The following is a 13,751-nucleotide window of genomic DNA, read 5'->3' on the forward strand; positions in this document are numbered from 1 at the left end:
GCCGTCCTCCCTCTGTACAAGGTTCGCTGTCCTGCTACATCTTTTTAGGGCCTACCCTGCTATATCGATTACTTCCATTCAGCGAGTTTGCTATAAGAAAGTATACCGAGGTTGTTGTTTATGTGATTGGAAATTGAAAGAACTGTAAATTTGATTTTGTCTATCACTCATTCCTGCAACAGTTTGTAAAAATATTCTGTGACTGGGTAATTTTGTTTTTAAATTATACTCTTCAAAAAAAGAAACGCAATACTGATATATGTGGCCATAAAACCAAAATTAGCGGACCAAGAGGAACAAAATGAAGAGGTTTCGTGTGTTATAGTGTTAGTGACAAATTTCCCGGATCAAAATGATCACATCAAGGACGTGCAAACCATTAGTCGGGAAACACGTACGATTCCGAAAAATGCACCCAGTGCAAACAAAAGGACCATGGAGCTGCACGAAATGCACGTGCAGCATCACTATGAACCGTATAAAAGTGCAGGGTTTTTTATTGCCGGGCATCTGCGTCAATCGAACAGTGATAGTTCAACAACATGCCAAGATTAACAGAAGTGCAAAGAAACAACGTCATAGGCCGCTTGCAGGCAGGGGAATCCCGATCAGCTGTAGCCAGGGTTTTCAATGTAGCGCCCAGCTCCATCACAATGCTATGTGACGGGTTTCAACAGCATGGGTCAACACGTGATCGGCCAAGGTCGGGACGACCAAGTGTAACCACCCCCGCCCAAGATCGCTACATCCGACTGCGCCACCTACGTGAAAGCACGGCCACAGCCACCTCAACCGCATCCCATATACCCGGACTGCGCAGAATCTCCGACCAGACTGTACGAAACCGTTTAAGAGCAGCAGGTCTACGAGCAAGACGTCCTGTTTGACTCGTGACATTGAGTCTACAAGATCGTCAACAACGACTGCATTAATCGTTGTCGTCAACACAGGGTATGGTCTCAACTGCGATGGTGAGATGTCGGGTTCAGCGACGAATCAAGATTTCTCCTCCTCCATCGAGGGGATATAAGCGCACGGGTCTACAGACGTCGGGGCAAACGTGACGCCGGAAACTGCGTATACAGGAAGTGGACAGGTTTGGTGCGGGTAGCGTTATGATGTGGGCGGATATATCTTTCATCATGGCAAGACAGGTTTGGTCCATATCCAGAGCAATCTTACGGCTCAACGATACATCAACGAGATTCTCCTACCACACGTCCTCCCAATTACAGCCAACGGCAACGGTGTATTCCAGCAGGACAACGCTCGATCGTATATGCATCACGGATCATAAGAGCCTGTCTACACAACAACAACGTTCATGTTCTCCCCTGGCCCACCAGATCCCCAGATGTGAACACCGATAGTGCACCTGTGGGGTGAATTGGATAGACGGCTACGCCGACGTCAATCACAATCCCAGACGTTGCAGGCCGAGTGGGCTACCATTCCCCAGGATGTCAGGCCGCTATCGATTCCAACGTGGGACATACGCGTTATTGATATTAGCTGACCTTCACCTTGGATTTTTCCTATGTACCGATAACTGAGATGACTACAATTCCCAAGTGTTCTCTCCACAACATTTTGGCTCAATACCTTGTATAGTTCCTCGAGTAAATGTATTTTCCTACCTCACACAAATCTGGCTGTGCGGTTCTTTTTTTTAAGAGTATAGTTACGGCGTTACAGCATTGTATCGCGATGCGATGATTTCGATACAAATACATCGATTTACGATCCCGGTATCGCAATACATACGATAACATTTCATTACAACTTATATTGGTAACGTGTGAGTAGAAACAGAAACTGTTCAACCACCAGCTTAATTTCGCAGTTTCTCTAGTATTTCATGGTTTGACGTAAATAGCAACACATTCAACACATTCACAGTGCCCTCTACCACATGTTTCTGCCCAACAATAAACAATCTCTGTTTACTGAAATTTAATAACCAGTGATTCTGGGTTGTGACTCACCTGCAATACGAAAAGATATCAACTTAAATGAATACTGCACCCATAAAATCGGGATAGGTATCGCATCGCGACCCCACCGTATCGTTACACCTCTAATAAAAGTACATTGGTTCAATGAAGACTGAGGTAAGAAATAACTTTGCAACCACATGACTCCTACATTTGAAATGTTGTAAATTTATATCGAAAAAATAAATTTATTGATTTTCAAAGATAAGATGTCTAAGATTGTTTTTCAAGTTACTAGTATACATCAAATTATATTTTTTAAAAAAAAACCATGTAGAAGTATTCTTTGAGTGCTGACTAATCGCCAGTACAGTTCTTTGTATGGATATAATACTGTAAATCCTGAAATTAACGCGAGCGTGAATTAAATGCGAAAAATGCGAGTGAGGTTGGATTATGGTGAGGATATTCATATTGAGACGCATTTATGGCTAGGGGCCAGCGGTCGCATTCTTTGGGAGACGCACTAATTTGTAGATTTACGGTATCGCTAATTTAAGATATTTTCAATGGAAAATCAAACATATGATAAAGCAACAAGGAAGTATCTAGTTTATTCTCCTCAGTTTATTATTCCTACATCAACCATTCACATACTTATCTCATAAATTCGATTTTTAGATATCAATAAATACCTGTAGTAGTATCGTAAATTCGAATATCAATAAAAACAGTATTACAAATTTGAAATGTATTTATTGATATCTAACAATTTGTGCTATCAATAATTCATTTGTTTGTTCACGAATATAATGGATTCCCGCATCGTGTAACAAAGACTACTGCATGGTGTGTAAATTGTTATTCAAGGCCCCGTGTCGTTAGTTTAGCCAGACATGCCACTCTGCCAAGAACAATGGAGCGGTTAGTGTGCAAATGGGAAATAGTAATAGTTCAAATTCGACAGCTAAAATTCATCATTTGTTCACAATATCAACCACAGAATTGTCTGGTTCAGACGCAGTTATTTACAGGCCGTCGTAATAAGGTTGACACATTTGTTTCTAATAGTAATAATTAGAATACACAATTTTGAGGGGCTTAATACTTGTAGTAGTACTTGTATTTGCCAGCACTAGGCATGCTATAAAGGGATCTTGAAAAAAAAAGTCCCCAAAATATGAAATATAGAGAATTATGTCCCTTATAGGGTAATACATTTTTGGACAATCTTGAATTAACATCATTATCTGACCATTCACCCACCCACTTGATAAATGACTATGTCTAGTTTCATATTTGCTGGATTTGATTTTTAAAATGTTTCCATATTTAAATCGCCAAACTCATTTTCCCGCCATCAATGGCCAAGGGGAAGCTACTCTAATCTTTTTCGAAGAATGCAGTTGATTCGTCGATTCGCGCATTTCATTTTTTGACAACTTCCGCCTATCAGTCTCGCACGTTCACCGATGCTTGGTCATTTTGCGAAGTCAGGCGATGGTCGAAGCCGATTTGCCCTTTCTAGACGAAGACGAAATGTTACAGGTCGGAATATAGTCGCAAAAGGTCTCGTTACGTCAGTACGCTCCGCGTGAGACGCTCCACGCCGTGCTGCAGTCGCTGTCAGTCTCAACCGGCATTGTTTGTCTGTTTGTTGTCAAACAAGATTCGTCGCAAGTGCTGTGACTACAATATTATTAAGCACCAATCGGACTTTGTAATTTTTGGTTTGAAAGAAATGTCAAGCGTCTTAGTTTTGGCTTAATTATCCATCCTCTACCAATTGTAGCGTATCTCATTATCATTACCAGTATAGACCAGCCGTAGACCGGAGTCCAGTTCAAGTAGGCAGCTCGTATGAGCTACTTCGCATCCTGTTCCTCCCCTTGTACATCAAGACAGTGAGACTGACAGATAGACGTTTTAACGCAACAGGGAATAACGACCCGATGTTATATTAATTTCAATCAGAGGCGTTAGGGTAGTCTGGTGTTCGTTTTGCGTAAGACACTGCGATTCCCACATAGGTACAATGCGCGAAACTCATGTTCACCTGATTGTGCTCGAATTTTGTCAAAGCATCGTAATAAGACCATGCTCTATTCATCCCTTTGCAGCCATGCGGCAGCATCATTAACCATTTAATGGTGGTGTTGAACTAATAAAGATACTATTAGCTATGCTGGAAGATATATGGGTAGGACAGGAGTCCTTCCAGTGTGTAGCCCCACAGAATATTCAGGGTTATAATAGGTTCCTAGCAACCTATGCAGGTTGTGAGAGATTATCTGGTGGTCAGGCTCGGTGACTTGGTTGATTGTGTCTTTGTACCCTAATGGCTTTGATTGTTGTTCATGATATCAATCACTGGATTGTCTGGTCGCGACTCCATGTTTTTCAGGCAGTTATTAAACAGCTGGTTTGTTAATGAGTGCTGCGTTATGCAACAAACTAATCTCAATATGGAGGGTATGTGTAGGCCTATAGCATTTAACAAAAAGAATGTGACATGGATGTAACTACAAAATTCAACCTGACAATGATTGAGCTGCAACCCTTTATCTTATGCATTTCAATCCAGTGTAAACCACGTGATGATTACAAAAATGAGCATTAATATCAGAAGTTTTAAAACTTTTAGGATGCACATTTCAACAGGGAAAATTAATAATTTTTCTGTGCATTTGCTGAATAATAATAATAATAATAATAGTCTGGCTATTAAGAACCTGAAATTTTCACTGGCCCAAAGCCTGCAAGTAATACTGGATAGATTGCTCGGAGCATCAGCCTTAGACATTCTTTTTTTAAGTCAAGTCCACAGGTCAAGTGGAAACATTGCACTAATCTGGAGTGTTTGTAGCTAGACATGTTTGAACAAGACAAAAATGTTTATTATAACCCACAAATGCTACATCTCAATGAGGACTACCATCATCGGATTGTTACTTGTCCTGAGCACAATTTAGTAGTCTCAGGCTAATGGGCTAGTGTGAATTTCGAAGAAGGAGCATTAAGCAGAATATTCCTAGCACAAGTCGTTTTTAAGAGTATATATCCTGTGTATTTTTAAATATAATAACATTTGTTTTGTCTGTATGTTTAGGCAGCCATGAATGACGTGATGCTGGATCTGATAGACGAGGTGACACTAGGTCTGTGTTTCGAGGTTCATCGGGCAACCAAGAGGGGCACCATATTCCTGTCTGACACAGATCCCCAGTACGTACACTGTACTTCACTCTGAAAAAAATACATTTGTATGGCTGAAATCTCTGGAGCTCCATCTTGGAAAGATACTCTAATAATGTTCTTAATTAATAGTTGTCAGTCAATTGAGAAACACAAAGATAATCTGAGCATATGGGCTGCCTGACTGCAGCACTGGATCTGTGCAATAAATTGTTCAGGCAATGTCGGTTTGGGGGGCACGGGTGGCCCAGTCGTCTAAGGCGCCGCGATTCGCTGTGCAGAGTTGCGTCCCTGGACACGCCAGAAACCTATGATTGTGGGTTCGAATCCCGGTTCGCCCCGGTTATGTTTCTAGGTTTGTCAGCACCATACCCGTGCTCGTGGGTTTCATCGAAGTGGTAAACGTCTGAGACCTGCATCACTTCGGGCTTTCCTCCCACATTAAGCTGACACGCCGTGATATAACTGGAATAATGTTAAAAGCGGCGTTAAACTCAACTCACTCACTCACTCACTCAATGTCGGTTTGCTTAGAGTGCCAGGCATATGCTTTCATTGTCATGTTTGAGTTTTATGAATGAGATACCATACTTGTGAATAAGCTATTATGGTATGGCCTGTTTTGAAATAAGCCCCTTTGCTTTTGTGTCTAGGAAATAAATTTCTTGAGATTATTTCTACTGTGTGGTGAATTTGATTAGTTTTGAAGTAAACCATTTCTTGTTTATCATGACATATATAAGATACATGGTGATCTTAGTGTTGTAGATTGTGTATAATGAGATCAGACATTTGATATTTTTATTCTTATTTTTCAGGGCACATAAAGATCATGGTACGTAATGTTTGCAAAATTCTGCTGTTTATATTAAATAAAGATGTATGAAGATAGAAAACATCAACCCGTTCTTAACTATTAGAACCAGTATCATAGTGCCTCTAAGTATTATGAGGGGCGATCAGGTAGCCTAGTGGTTAAAGCTTTCGCTCATCACGCCGAAGACCTGGGTTTGATTCCCAACATTGGTACAATGTGTGAAGCCCTTTTCTGGTGTACCCCACCATGATATTGCTGGAATATTGCTAAAAGCGGTCTAAAACCTTACTCTCTCACTCACTTAAGGATTATGATAGATGATTTCAAGATCAAATATTTATAGTTTGAAAGGCCATAGACCCAACTGCATACTACACTGTGTAGTATTGCTGTAGATGTTTATCCTCTATACATCTAGTTGTATGAGCTCTCTAATTAATGTTCATAACATTTTCTTTTCTGTTCAGAAATTGTTGATCGTCCAGGAGTGGATGTGTTTGGCCAGGTGCCGACAAAGAAGCAGTTTGAGTGTGTGTGTCCTAACTGCCAGCGCCATCTGGCGGCGTCTCGCTTCGCTCCCCACCTGGAGAAGTGCATGGGGATGGGGCGTAACAGTTCCCGTATCGCAAGTAGACGGTGAGGAGAAGTTGTGAGACGAACGTAGATATTAGAATAAAATTTAGAATGGCTCAGGGATGGGATTCATTTTCTCATTAAGTATGTGACTTTGACTACGATTTTGGTGCATTTTCACCACAGTTTGCGTGAGGTTAGCTTTTAAACTGAGTGATGCATGTACATTAAGTATTATATTGCTACAAAATGAATCACGACAACCTTATTCACCTTGAGTATGCTGTCATATGATGTTGATATCTGATGATCTGTGAAAGAAAGAAATACAGTCAATCTCTGTTGTTTGTTTGTTGAAAGGACCTGTGTAAATACTTCAAGTTATCCGAGGTTCGACATAACCGAAAATGATGAACGAACAAGGAATATGCAGGGATAAAGCTTTTACCTTGAGACTAACTTAAGTTTGACAACACAGAGTTTGAATGTAGATGGGAGAACGTTTTATACAGATTGTTTTCACTTACTGAATGATCTTTTTCTTACAGTATTGCCAACAACAGTACCAAGCGAGACAGCGGTGACGATAGTGGCGACGACGACAATGACAACGACTGGACATACATAGAATCAGCCAAGAAAAGTGAGGAAAGCTTGGATTCCAGATCCTTTACCTTGTCATTGGTATTGTTTACAGACCGTCGTCATATAGCTGGAATATTGCCGAGTGCGGCGTAAAACAACCAACCCACCTTGTCATTTAGACTTGCAAGTGTACTTGCTATTTTGTGTATGTTGCAAGTTGTAACTTGCCAATAATCATGATAATTTCCTATGTAATATGTATCATATGCTTTGAAAAATGTGTACCTTCAATACTTTTCTGTTCATGTTTGCAGCAAAGAAACCAAGTAAAAAGGAAAAAAGTGTCAACTCTCCTCGCAGAAATAAGTCCCAGGTCGGCAAGGTGAAAAATGGAGGTGGGTTTTGTGTACAAGACATGCATGACATGAGGATAGTCCTCAGCCTTGTGTGTGCTACTGACGTGACCTTTCATGGCTGTCCATCGTTTGGCCAGTACTTTTGTACCACTGAACTAGTCAGTCAAATGCTGTAATCCTCGGGATTATGGGGCAGTTCCCAAGAAACCTAGTTTGTCCTCACCAGCTAAGATGAGGGTGGAGTGGTTACCATGGTTACAGTGTGTGGCGCCCTGGTGGTAGTATGTCAGTGTGGAGCTTTTAAGTATTTGATTGATTAATTTAGGTCAGTTTTTGGTATTTTTGTTTTGGAGGGCTTGCAGTCCACTTAGGAAGTCAGTAAGTTTTAGGATTTTTGTCCGTTTGTGTCCGTCCACCAAGTCATGGTGATGTGATGGCTGCCATGATAAAGCTGGAACATTACTGACTTGTGGAAAACAACACTGGCTCACTGACTCGAAATCAAATTTCAATTTACACCTATTTCATATGCGGATACAGAGACCCGTGAAGATCCGGGTTAGAATAGGTCTTCAACAACCCATGCTTGCCATAACAGGTGACTTTGATTGTCGTAAGAGGCGACTAATGGGATCGGGTGGTCAGGCTTGCTGACTTGGTTGATATATATCATCATATCAATCTGGATTGTCCGGTCCAGTCTTGATTATTTACTGACTGCCATCATATAGCTGGAATATTGCTGAGTGCAGCATTAAAAAATATACAAACAAAAGCGGATCCAGAGTTGGGTGTACATCCTGCCTTTTTGAAGCCGGGAATTTACTAGGGTATCTGGGATTCCAATGTAAGGGCCATTGATGGGCAAATTGCGAAAAGAAATATTATTTTGCAATTTTTTAAGGTCCTTATTTTCTTAGATACAGAGGTATTATAACATTTCAAAAACAATAGTGCCTCTGATTTTATTGGTTCTGTTATCTTCCACCCCTACAAAGCCATAATATTATCCAGAACTATATTAAATTGATTAACATGAATAGAAACAATCTTAATTCCAAGTTGGCGCCATTAGCTGCAGACTTGGGAACGAAGTCTCTGCCTCTGAACAGGCCTAGATAAATCTCTGGAATCCCACTAAAGATGTTGTATTTGTGGAAGAGGACTTACTCAAAGTTAACAACACTGAGGAAATTGAACGAAATCGCATGATAACCAGACACGAATTGACAAGCCACAAGATGGACACTCGTTTTCCAAAAGCTGTCCCCACTTCCATGGCTATGTTGACCATGACCTTGTGTTTTACAGGTGACTCCAATACGGAAAGCATCGGAACACCTGAATCTAACTCACTCAACTATGAAAGTATGACAATAGGTGAGGGTTTTGTACAACACAACTCCATAATGCCTTACTGTACATGCAAAACAGTTAACTGTACCTTTGTAAAGTGATTTGTTATAGTTGTTATAGTACTGTGTTTGTACATGTTTGTCAGAGAAATGTTAAATAATAGTGTATTGTTATGTTTTTTTCTGCAGAGGAGAGAAAGTCGCTTCTTTTACTGGTAAGTTGAAAATGTTGCAGTTGATAAGATGCTTGCACGTTACCGACTGCTCTTCTCTCTGTAACTCAGGGTAGAGATACCATGTGGGGATTCTGGGGGTAAGATTGGTTCCCAGCAACCTATGCTGGTGTTAATAGGCAACCAAATGGATTGGTTGGTCAGGCTCGGTTTCATATATATTTATCCTGCTGTTTTTCAAAACGGACAGGATATAGTGATCAGCTGTCCGTTTTCCGAAACCATTGAATATTTCTTGTTGAAACTTGATATGCATATCTGGTGCCTTTTGATGATTAGGGATTTTTGTTTTTTAATTTTTTTGTTATCATGACGACAAGTTGGACTTACTCTGAAAATGAGGGAAGTGCTTGTTTTCAGAGCAGAGCCCCAAGACCATTGAATATTTTTCGGTGAAACTTGCTCTACAGATCAGTTTTGTGCCTTTTGATTATTTGGGATGTTGAAAAATACTGAACAGCATTATTTTTTCTTCACTGAACTGAATGTATCCAGTGGCAGTGAACCATTGGTGAGGTATGAGTGGCCAAACTCCATTTCTGAATTGCACCTGAATGTGGGAATATGTCATCCCCTTATTTATGAAAACAATGTGTTTCACAAGTTAATACGTTTTCGTTTTTAAGTACAATTTGACGGAAACAGCAAATATCATTGATGACACTAGCATATACACCAGTTAATCAAAGGGGTTTTGAACCAGTGGTTAGTATTTCTATATGTAGAAACAAACTTATCTCCCCTGACCGGAGCAGCAGGTTGCTGACTACAGGTTGGTCATGTGCTTTTGAAGATAACACTAATTAAAGAACTTTGAAGTAAGATGTATTGGTCAACTGTATATATTTGACTATTGTAGACATTGTTTCTTTCTAGACGTGCGGGGTAATCTCAGAACACACCAAGAAGATGTGCACAAGGTTTGTGTTTAACAATATATACTACTTAACTCTATGTAATAATGATAGTGCATAGCATGTACTTATTAGTTATCAATATCATTGTTCCTGGGTGAATTCCAAATTCAAAAGGGGTCATCCGTGGCTCGCTCGCTCGCTCTCACTCACTCACTCACTCACTCACTCACTCACTCACTCTTTGAATCCCATTTCTGGTGTCCCCTGTCATGATGTTCAAAAGGGGTCATCCGTGGCTCGCACTCACTCACTCACTCACTCTTTGAATCCCATTTCTGGTGTCCCCTGTCATGATGTTCAAAGGGGGTCATCCGTGGCTCGCTCGCACTCACTCACTCACTCACTCACTCACTCACTCACTCTTTGAATCCCATTTCTGGTGTCCCCTGTCATGATGTTGCTGGAATGTTGCTGATAGTGGCATAAACTAAACAAACTTGCTCACTCAGTACTTAATTTGGGGTCTCTTTCTACAGCATATTTCTTCGTGGTAAAAAATAAAGGAATACAGAGGTAAATCAAACTACTGTCTTCAGTTAAATCCTTCCCATCAACTAAATGTGTTGTTCAGTGACATGTAGTGTATGTAGCCTCACTACAGTGTAGAGTAACGTCTGTATTTCCTCCTGCTACATCTACATGTGTCTGTGTTTACCTGTCAGGTCCAGTCGATGTCCTCAACACACAGATGACCAGAGGAGTAAAGTCCGACAGTTGCTACTGCGGCAAGGGTATGTGTCTTCTTACAAAACAATTTAACCAGAGGATGATGCGATTTCATTGTGAGATAAGTAATGTGTCAGACATTATCACAAACGTAGCATCATATTCATGAGTTGGTAGTCGGAAACACTTTCGCTTGAATTTTGTGGAATCTTCTGAAGTGAGTTATCTCCACGTCCAGGTTATTCATGATTAGACATATACTCAGTGGAAAACAAATGATTTTGTGAAAAAATCCAAAAATTAGCTCACAAATATCTGGTTACCTTTGAAAGAAAATGTATGTGTGCTATATTTAACGGTGCAAATCGATACTTTACCATTCCATTATTCATGTTATTACCAAATACATGAAATGTTTATGTAAGAAAAATAAAATTCTGCTTATCTTTCCCTGATGTCATGGAACATTATGGAAACATCACACAGTTAACATTTCTACATGGAATGGGGTTTTTTCAGTTCCTCCCTTGAAGGTGAGGACGTACACGTCGACATAGACAGCATCGACGACGCAGAGAACCAGGCGCTGCGAGAAACCCTGCAGTGGGAGGCCTCCTCCAACTCCTCCCCCGCTGACTCCACCTCCACCAACAACAGTAGGTGGACACACCTCTTCCTCACATTCAGACAGTGGTAGAGCATCCGCCCGGAGAGAGGAGGGTTCCATCCCCGGGCTCATCATCCCAAAATACATTAAAAAGATGGTACTTGTTAGTACCATTGTTTGGTGCTCGGCATTAATGGTGCTAAAAAAAGGACTGATCTGCTGGGAGTCAGTATACTGTGTCTGAGTGGGGTATTCATGTTAAACTGTGGCATGGTACCTCAGTGAGCTAGCACAATAAAATCGGCATCAGTCCTGACTAGTACAAGCAGCCACGCACACACGTGTGCATGCACATCGCAATAGAAGTGCAATAATCTTGGACGCGATGTTGAACCCCATTGCACCTCACCTCACCATCCATGCATTATATGTCTGGAATAATGCAGACCATCAAAAGACTCGTCACTCACACATTCAGTAAACTAACTATATGATGTTTTTTTTTACAGGTACAGGGTCCAGAAAAAGGTCACAGAAAAGTTCTTCAAAGTCAGGCGGAAATAAGAAGAGAAAAACTGGTAAATCTTCAGCCAATAATGGGGGAAGCAACACAAGTTCCTCGGCCAACCTCTACGACTTCAGCTGAGTGTGACTGCAGTGGTAGATACATCTATACATATGAGAAGATGACAATACTCTCTCAGGGCTGATGAGTTAACAGCTGGGCCCTGTCATGGGTATATGTTAACTTGGTCACCAGTGTAGTGTGTATCAGCCAGTCGGGTGCGGACAGGCCTGCTTCAACTGGCAAGCAGCTGGAGACGTACTGTGGTGGTCCCCCACAGGGTTGGGGGTCATGCAGACAGACTGTGGTGGTCCCCCACAGGGTTGGGTGTCATGCAGACAGACTGTGGTGGTCCCCCACGGGGTTGGGTGTCATGCAGGCAGATTGTGGTAGTCCCCCACGGGGTTGGGTGTCATGCAGACAGACTGTGGTGGTCCCCCACAGGGTTGGGGGTCATGCGGACAGACTGTGGTGGTCCCCCACAGGGTTGGGGGTCATGCAGACAGACTGTGGTGGTCCCCCACAGGGTTGGGGGTCATGCAGACATACTGTGGTGGTCCCCCACGGGGTTGGGCATCATGCAGACAGACTGTGGTAGTCCCCCACAGGGTTGGGTGTCATTCAGAACCCGATGCTTGACCAGTGTCCCGTCACGGTGACATCGTCTCACATCTCAGGGCAGGGTCATGTCAGTGTTGTATGGCTGTACTCAGTAGTGTGAGGAATAAATAGGCTGCAGATGTGCCAAAGTTTAATGTGGAGTTGCATGCACTGGTCTTGTTCCTTAATCAATCTACTGCCAAACTGTTCACCTGGTCCTGTTCCCTCACAGCACTTGGTGGTGTAAGTCATGGCATAGCTCAAAAAAGACCCTCAGGGCTTGTTTAATCCAAAGTTAGAACAACAAATCAGATTGTTATGCCTCTATTAAGAATCTTGCAATTCAAACGATTAACCCCTATCACGTGACGAAACAATACACTTCAATGTAGATCCCGAAATCATGTGACTGACACTGACTTCGAATGTTGACTCGTCAAATGATCAGTATTGACCTGTCACGTGATGAATATTGACTTTAGTGCTAGAAAACAAGAAGGCATCTGGTATGAACATTTTTCAGTTTGCAGCTAAGTTACTATAATGAAATTGAGGACAGTTGAAAGACTTCATAAACTTGATGAGGTAAATATGCAAAAACAAGGCCTGAAGGACCTGGTCCCTTCTGTCAGACCACCTCAGGGATCGGGTCTACAGGTCCTTGTTTTCGCATGTTTTCCTCGTCAAGAGAAATTATTTGTTGAGTGTGTTTTTGGTGACTTACTACAGTATTGCCAGCTTGTGGGGTTGGGGAGAGGGTGGCCCAGTCATGTGAGGCACCATGATTCACTGTTTAGGCTTGCATCTCTTAGCAGTGCCAAATTAACAATAGATTCTGTCACGGACTTATGGCCACAAGTGCTAAGATCACCTTCTTGGACAAGACAGAGGGCCCCATTCTACAGAGTCATCTTAGTGCTAAGATGATAATAAGTCTGTGAAGATTATGATAATACAACAGTGGCGGACCTCGGATTGCTTTGTGGAACCCATTCTACAGAGTCATCTTAGTGCTACGATGATAATAAGTCTGTTGAAGATTATGACAATACAACAGTGGTGGAACTCGGATTACTTTGTGAAACCCATTCTAGAGTCATCTTAGTGCTAAGATGATAATAAGTCTGTTGAAGGTTATAACAATACAACAGTGGTGGACCTTGGATTGCTTTGTGGAACCCATTCTACAGAGTCATCTTAGTGCTACGATGATAATAAGTCTGTTGAAGATTATGACAATACAACAGTGGTGGACCTCGGATTGTAACAGGACCCAGCAGTATGAAGAACTGAGTTCAATCTAAGTGACATCCCTATTCCTGAATCATCATGAATCACAGACTGCTTG

The 13,751-nt window shown here is 41.6% G+C and overlaps 1 protein-coding gene across 1 annotated transcript; it reads left to right on the forward strand.

The window, feature by feature from the left end:
• Positions 1-3,393: 3,393 nt before the first annotated feature.
• Positions 3,394-12,359, forward strand: LOC139465365 (ataxin-7-like protein 3). Its single transcript, XM_071247073.1, has 12 exons — positions 3,394-3,482; positions 5,044-5,159; positions 5,948-5,964; positions 6,414-6,582; positions 7,068-7,162; positions 7,419-7,499; positions 8,772-8,840; positions 9,005-9,030; positions 9,925-9,968; positions 10,628-10,696; positions 11,151-11,287; positions 11,748-12,359. The coding sequence occupies exons 1-12, from the start codon at positions 3,435-3,437 to the stop codon at positions 11,882-11,884; spliced, it is 1,008 nt and encodes a 335-aa protein (XP_071103174.1). The 5' UTR covers positions 3,394-3,434; the 3' UTR covers positions 11,885-12,359.
• Positions 12,360-13,751: the final 1,392 nt, after the last annotated feature.

The sequence above is a fragment of the Haliotis cracherodii genome, unplaced genomic scaffold (assembly GCF_022045235.1).
Source record: "Haliotis cracherodii isolate W230 unplaced genomic scaffold, xgHalCrac1.p SCAF_18, whole genome shotgun sequence".
Taxonomy (NCBI): Eukaryota; Metazoa; Mollusca; class Gastropoda; order Lepetellida; family Haliotidae; genus Haliotis; species Haliotis cracherodii.